An 8358-nucleotide genomic window follows, 5' to 3' on the forward strand; every position below is an offset into this window, starting at 1 on the left:
ATATTAAAGCCCAAAACAATTGTATCAAAAACTTTCATGAAGTAAAATGACTTTAAGACTTCTTCAGCTGGTGAAAATAGTGAACAGCTTTTATGTATGTTATATTGTTAAGGGTTCTGCACAGTGATACACAAAATTGAGTGGAGCTGTCATAAATATAACACAGCTATTGACCAATCAGAATTATGGACTGGAACTAACCGTTTTATACATTTACATATATTTTGTTCCAACAATCGGTTGAGCTTTACCAGTGGAAGACAAAATAGTGTGTGTGTCAAAACCTATTTATCTCCTGTATGGATCTCCTGGCACTGTTTATGTATGAAAATTGTGGTAATGATAATCAGCGTTAATCATTAGATAATTATTCTTACATTTGTATTCACTTTATGGATTATTTTATTGCATGCAGTGATCATTTCATGATTCATTTATGTTCCATGGCTCATTTCCAAGTTTCATTTGATTCATTCATTCATTTAATTTCATCTTTTGTTTGGTTTTCAGTTGATTTTATTGGTGGATTTGACCCATTCCCACTCTACCATGTCAATGAGAAACCATCTCATCTTCTCTTAAAGCCTATGCATCAGTAAGTATCCATGTATATGTGTGTGTATTTGTTCAGGTTTGGCATAACATTAACATTTAAAGCTGTTACACTCTTTAGCATAAGGGTTTTTGTTGGGCTGTGTCATAAAGAACCTTTAACATCCACAGAACCTTTCTGACTCATAAAAGGTTAATTGTAGTGGAAGATGTTTCTTTAGACTATGAAATGGTAAGTGCAGAAGAAAAGGGTCCTTTTAGGGCCGGGGGCGTGACAATCAAAGAAAAAAAAAAATACATGTTATGATGAAAATTAAAATATTTTTATTTAAAACACGCTACTCTCCGAGATGCACTTGACGGTCTTTTGTGAAGCGAAATTGTTTTATTATTTTTTTCGGACGACCTAGTTAAGGCGGTAGGGTTTCCCAGCTTAGGCGGGCCGCCTGAACTGCAAAGTGCTGATTCTGGGTTTTTATCATGAAACACTGGGTCTCATGAACTAAGCATACGTACACACAAATGTATGTGTAAAATTAGTGTATGGATGTTTTCATGAACAATTCAGGATTCAACAAAACAAACTTTCATACTAAAATGTATAGAAATATTCAACAACTTGCCACACATACTCAATAATCACATGTGCTATACTCAAATACTTAAATTGTAATGTATATAATAATAAAATGTATCATTGATATAATATTTAAATATCTTTTCTATATTATATATTACTCTACACATAAAGAACAGTTGACAGATGTTTTTATTCAAAGCGACTTACAGTGCATTACAAGGTATACTTTTTATCAGTATGTGTGTTACCTGGGATCAAACCCATATCCATTTGCTCTGCTATACTGTAAAAAAAGTTAAAGTAAGTTACCAGGTAAAAAGTAAGTTACTTAATTGCCTTAAAGGGACAGTGATATTACGCACTACCCGAAAATAGTCCCCTTGGTTATTTTAATAGCAGGGAACTATTTTCAGTCTGCGCGTGCTGCATCCATGGTACGGCAGCAAAGTCCTTGATTATTACACCAGAATGAGAGTATAGTTCCTAGCCATATCTGCCTAGAAAATCACAACTTTAAATTTTCCGTCGGTCTTAGTACATGATGTAACTACAAAAGAGTCAAGTTTTAAATAGGAAAAATATTGAAACTCTGGTTATTTTTTAGCGTGATGCTAATGGTCTAATCAGATTCAATGGATTATGGTAAGCTATGCTAAAAGTGGCACCGCCAGACCCGGAGATCGGCTGAATGGATTCCAAAACGGTAAAAATCAAATGTTTAACTCTAGGGGAGCTGCAAAATGAGTATATTTTCAAAAAAAGTTGAGTGTCCCTTTTTACGTTTTAAGTGTCCCTTTAATTTAACTTAAAAATATTAGTTGACACAACAATTTTCAAACTTTTTTGAGTCAGCTAATATTTTTAAGTTGAATGAACTCAATTTTAAGGCAACCAGGTAACTTACTTTTTTTTAAAGGGGATATATTGGGTCCCCAGTGCTTTTATCAACCTTAAAAATGTGAAGAAGATTAACCCAGTAACTTAAAATTGTTAAATTGTTTTTTACATGATCACTTATATACCTTTTAAAATCAGCTTAATAGACTAGATGTATATGCTATACAAAATGTTTACCAATGGCAGAATAGTTGTTTGGGCCCTTTTTTATCTGTCTTGCTTGATGTCACAGCTTGCACCAACCAAACAATTCCCACTGAGGTTAACGGCAGATTTACAGTGTAAAAGCATTATTGACCTCATTGATTTTCACTCCAGAGTCGTACAATAACTAAAGTTCAGACAGATTGACTCAGTCTGTTCGCTCATCTCTCAGTACAGTGAATGAGAGCTATAAATCTCTCTTTAAATAGTTTAATGACTGAAATGCTGACGGTGGACTCTACTACCTGCTGCTATCTGTCCTCAATCTGAAATCTTGCTCTTTAGTGTGAATTTTGAAGCAGGGAATGTGGATCAGACAAGTAGTGATCCCTCTGAGTCCAATGCTGGCCTCATTTCAATAAGCTCTGAATTATTCAGGATGTTTAATGAGTGTGTGTGGAAGAAGCCTTTTTAATTTCAATGTGTGCACATAGAGGTGCTAAATGCATTATATTGGCCTTGGGGACAGTTCTCATGACAGTTTAATCAGAGGAGATGAAAATAAGACAAGTGCTTGTCCTGTACCAGATACACGAGCATCTCACAGTCACAGAGATTTAATGAATCACCCAGCAGGTGTCTGTCTGTGTGTTTTGTGTGGAAGCTCATGCACTCTCACGCTGTAAAAATATGCGGCATTTTTGTTGAATCAACATATATTTTTATGTTCTTTGAACTAACTAAAAAATTAAGTTAACCAATTTCAACTTGATGTTATAAGTTATGTCAACTTTTCACAAGCCAAAACTTAAAATATTAGGTTGCATTGACTTGCAAAACGAACTTTTAACCCTAATGCTGCATTTTTTAACAGTGCAGAAAAATGTAAAAAAGTACACCTTTGTACCTTTGTAACAAATCCAGTGGCAGCTGGTGACTTCTTCTTTTTCGAAGGTGCACGATGCGTCAAAACAAAATATGTATTTGTTGCGTCATGTTAACCTATGTGCATTACGCTTCGTGTCAAAATAAGTGTTCGTTGCATCGTGTGAACCTATGCGCATCACGCGTCGTGTCAAAATAAGTGTTTGTTGTGTCATGTTAACCGATGTGCATTACGCGTCGTGTCAAAATAAGTGTTTGTTGCGTCGTGTGAACCTATGCGCATCACGCGTCATGTCAAAATAAGTGTTTGTTTTGTCATGTTAACCGATGTGCATTACGCGTCGTGTCAAAATATGTGTTTTGTGCATCGTGTGAACCAAGGCACATCACGCGTCGTGTCAAAATAAAATGTTTGGTGCGTCGTGTGAACCTATGCGCGTCACGCGTCATGTCAAAATATGTGTTCCTTGCGTCATGTGAACCTATGCGCATCACGCGTCATGTCAAAATATGTGTTCCTTGCGTCATGTGAACCTATGCGCATCACGCGTCATGTCAAAATAAGTGTTTGTTGTGTCATGTTAACCGATGTGCATTACGCGTCGTGTCAAAATATGTGTTTTGTGCGTCATGTGAACCTATGCACATCACGCGTCGTGTCAAAATAAGTGTTTGTTGCGTCGTGTGAACCTATGCGCATCACGCGTCATGTCAAAATAAGTGTTTGTTTTGTCATGTTAACCGATGTGCATTACGCGTCGTGTCAAAATATGTGTTTTGTGCATCGTGTGAACCAAGGCACATCACGCGTCGTGTCAAAATAAAATGTTTGGTGCGTCGTGTGAACCTATGCGCGTCACGCGTCATGTCAAAATATGTGTTCCTTGCGTCATGTGAACCTATGCGCATCATGTGTCATGTCAAAATATGTGTTCCTTGCGTCATGTGAACCTATGCGCATCACGCTTCATGTCAAAATATGTGTTCCTTGCGTCATGTGAACCTATGCGCATCACGAGTCATGTCAAAATATGTGTTCTGTGCGTCATGTGAACCTATGTAGATCATGCGTCATGTCAAAATATGTGTTCTGTGCGTCATGTGAACCTATGTAGATCATGCGTCATGTCAAAATATGTGTTCGTTGCGTCATGTGAACCTATGTAGATCATGCGTCATGTCAAAATATGTGTTTGGTGCATTGTGTGAACCTATGCGCATCACGCGTCATGTCAAAATATGTGTTCTGTGCGTCATGTGAACCTATGTAGATCATGCGTCATGTCAAAATATGTGTTTGTTGCGTCATGTGAACCTATGCGCATCACGCATCATGTCAAATATGTGTTCTCTGCGTCATGTGAACCTATGTAGATCAAGCGTCATGTCAAAATATGTGTTTGTTGCGTCATGTGAACTTATGCGCATCACGCATCATGTCAAAATATGTGTTCTGTGCGTCATGTGAACCTATGTAGATCATGCGTCATGTCAAAATATGTGTTCGTTGCGTCATGTGAACCTATGCGCATCACGCCTCATGTCAAAATATGTGTTCTGTGCGTCATGTGAACCTATGTAGATCATGCGTCATGTCAAAATATGTGTTTGGTGCATTGTGTGAACCTATGCGCATCACGCGTCATGTCAAAATATGTGTTCTGTGCGTCATGTGAACCTATGTGCATCATGCGTCATGTCAAAATATGTGTTCTGTGCGTCATGTGAACCTATGTGCATCATGCGTCATGTCAAAATATGTGTTCTGTGCGTCATGTGAACCTATGTGCATCACGCGTCGTCAAAATATTTGTTGCGTCATTTGAACCTATGCGCATCACGCATCATGTCAAAATACGTGTTCGTTGCGTCATGTGAACCTATGTGCATCATGCGTCATGTCAAAATACGTGTTCGTTGCGTCATGTGAACCTATGTGCATCATGCTTCATGTCAAAATATTTGTTGCGTCATTTGAACCTATGCGCATCATGAGTCATGTCAAAATATGTGTTCGGTGCGTCTTGTGATCCTATGTGCAGCACGCATCGTGTCAAAATGTGTGTTCGTTGCGTCATGTGAACCTATGTGCATCACGTGTCATTTCAAAATTTGTGACGTTTCGTAAAGGTTAAGAATAAAAAAGTCTCTTTTATCATAAACCCTTTCGACACGTGTGCAGCAGGCACGTATTTTGACATGACGCATGATGCACATAGGTTCGCATGACCCATCAAACACATGCCCTACAGGACTTTGAAACGTGCTTTGTGTTTCAATGTGCACCCTGACCAAAGTGCTGTTCAAAACACATAATAAAAGGAAATAAAGTTGTGATATCAGTATTGTCTTTGATATATTTGAACATGACTGAATCAACTAAATTTGTACCTCAGAGGTACATTGGTACCAAATGTAGGCAACAGTATTGTAAAGTGTTCACAACAACCTCTTAACTGTCCTAACCATAACTCATGTTTGTATTTGTGCTTATCAGGTCTTCGTAAATGAGCAGCTCAGATGATTCATCCACTCCAGTAGACTTTTCCTCATTCATTGAGATCCACTGCTTCCTCATTAAAACGCTCTTCAATCTTCATTATCAACCCCTGTGGGTCTGGACGAAGACCGGAGAGTCGGCCGTCCGATCCAACTCTGGACAATGTACAGTTTGAACAAAGTGCAGCTGCCTCATTTAAATGACATTACAAGTGGCTGTAAAACGTATCTAAACAAAAGGTCCACTATTTTTATTAGGCAGGTCTACATGCTGTGTGTGTGGTCTGGGCATGGTATGCATTATATGATCTCATAGACAGCAACTCTGTGCTTTGTTCAGAGTTACTCTGAGGAGTTCAGATGTTGAGGTTAACCGAGTTCCAGCTCTTTGTGAGGAGGGCCAATGAATGCTGTTTACCTTCACACAGGATTTGCACATGTACACAGTAAAACAGAAGAGTAAGAGGAAGGGTGGTTTGGAAAGTGGGTGGGGCGCAGGGTAAAACACAAAGCGAGCAAACCTCCTGTGGATATTTTACAAAAATAGAAGTTGTTTCATGTCAAAATATGATTTGTGATTTTGAATTACATTAGTTTTAGTCTTAGCCAAGCGGTTTTGGATGCAGCATCCCCCCAAAAATATTTATATATTTTTCAGCCAGACTTCAAATATGTCAACACGTTAGATAACTTAAAGGTACACTGTGTAACTTTTAGGAGGATCCCTTGACAGAAATGCAATATAATATGCATAACTACATTATCAGTGGTGTATAAAGACCTTACATAATAAACTGTATTGTTTTTATTACCTTAGTATGAGACGTTTTTATCTACATACACCGCGGGTCACCTTACATAGAATTTCGCCTTCATGTTTCTACAGTAGCCCTTAATGGACAAACTGCTCTATAGATTGCGTTTCGTCCCTATGTTGTCTCAGACAATGATGTGTTTGTCCTGTCATGGCTACAGTAGCTTCTCTATGCGTTTCGAAAGGGAGGGCGTAGGCCGTTGGTTGCAATTCGCAATCTCACCACTAGATGCCACTAAAACCTGGTATGTTTTTTTAAGAAGCACACTTTACAATAAAACATTGAAGTAGATTTTTAACAATATACTGTTCATGGGGTAAGTCATAAATACAATGTTTGTAATGTAATGTTTCTGTATCGGTAGTCGTATGTTAATAAAACAGCTATTCTCTAAAAATGCTTGGTTATTTTCAACCCACCATTGGATAAAAAATACTTAATTTAACCTACAGGGTTGTTTTAACCTATATTGTTGGGTCAAATATAAACATTTGTGTGTGTTAACGGTTGGGTTTGTACATTTTTGAGCCAACGTTGGGATAAAAAAATAACTCAGCATTTTTTATAGCATGTTGTCTTGAATTATGCCAATGGACAAAAATGCTTTAACGTTACTTTGATCAGTAAAATGATGAAGGTCTATGTTTGCAGATAAGATTTGCTTTGTGATCTAATGCTACCGAATTCATACATTTGAAGTGTGACTCAAATGGCCAAATACTATTTTTGATCACTGTACAGTCCCCATCAGTGTTTTTACGCATTATGTTTTTAATGATTCATTTATATAAAAATATTTTCTGGTATATCAACCTGTCAATCAACCAGAAAATAGCCGGGGCTTCCTTTTTGGTATTGAGTCCCATCACTTATCACATAATCTCATATTGTTTGCTTTGTAGATCTGTCGGATATAATACACTGTCAGAAATAAGGGTACAAAAGCTGTCACTGGGACGGTAACCTTTGAAAGGTTTTATAATATGTACCATTTAGGTACAGATATGTGCCTTTGAGGTACCAATACGTATTGTGCTCCCTTTAGGCACTTTTTGAAAGTGACAGCTTTGTACCTTTATTTCTGAAGAATTGTGCTTTAATATCATGTAATATTTTCAGCATGTACCCTTATGAATATGAGTAACGTTTGAGTGATTGTCAGTGTCTTTCACTGTTGATGCAAAGCTACTGTATCTGTTCGTTAAAAAAAAATAAAGCATTCAGTACATTTGGTTGACCTGACATGCAATGCTAGATGTATCATAATGTGCATACATTTATTTTATACATGGAGGAAGGGGTTTGTTTTTTTTTCAAACTGAGATGTGAAGGAAAATTGGATGCCAATCTGAACAAGTTGCTTAGCCGAGTTGGTTATTAATAGCAGATATTATCAAAGACTTTGTGTGCTGTATAAGCAACATTAGGTGCTAATGGATCTGGGTTATTTTACTCTGTCATCAGTTATTCTCTTATGTTCTTCCACACCCATGGCTTCCTTCTGTGCATCGCAACAATGTCTTTCAATTAAAGATGTGTAAAGTCTTCTGAAGCCATGAAGCGATAGCCTTGAATTAAACGTGCCCTCAAACATGTCAAGGTTTTAAGTGTGTAGCAAGTAAATTACAGATTTGTGTAGCACTTGTCTTTGTCATCACATGCTCATGGACTTATGCTGCCATCTAGTGTCCAATATGCATACTTACAACCACAAACTCTATGGACTGGAAAGATATCATTTTTTTTTACCAATCTTTTACAATATCTGTGTAATTCTACATAGGTTAGGATGTTGAATATAGGTCAGTGTTATAAAGTTATGTCGCTCTCTTTTTCCTGGTGTCACATCTTTTGTTTTGATCAGGTATGTTTTTGTAAACCTTTTTACTGTTTTGACCTATTTTCCATAGTGACTGCCTGTCCAATAACACGTGTTTGCTGAGCAGTGTGTAAATAGATGTTTGTTAATAAAATATTTGCTTTTCA

The 8358-nt window shown here is 37.4% G+C and overlaps 1 protein-coding gene across 2 annotated transcripts in view; it reads left to right on the forward strand.

Moving 5' to 3' along the window:
• nkain4 (sodium/potassium transporting ATPase interacting 4) overlaps positions 1 to 8358 on the forward strand; it is a 73250-nt gene extending 64892 nt beyond the window's left edge. The window contains exons 6-7 of one of the 2 annotated variants that reach the window (XM_065286301.2): positions 511 to 595; positions 5556 to 8358. In XM_065286301.2, the coding sequence (XP_065142373.1) occupies positions 511 to 595; positions 5556 to 5565 (95 nt within the window). In that variant the 3' untranslated portion in view covers positions 5566 to 8358. The remainder of the gene's footprint in view (positions 1 to 510; positions 596 to 5555) is intronic. The other variant, XM_065286302.2, reaches the window with a different exon arrangement.

The sequence above is a fragment of the Paramisgurnus dabryanus genome, chromosome 21 (genome assembly GCF_030506205.2).
Source record: "Paramisgurnus dabryanus chromosome 21, PD_genome_1.1, whole genome shotgun sequence".
Taxonomy (NCBI): Eukaryota; Metazoa; Chordata; class Actinopteri; order Cypriniformes; family Cobitidae; genus Paramisgurnus; species Paramisgurnus dabryanus.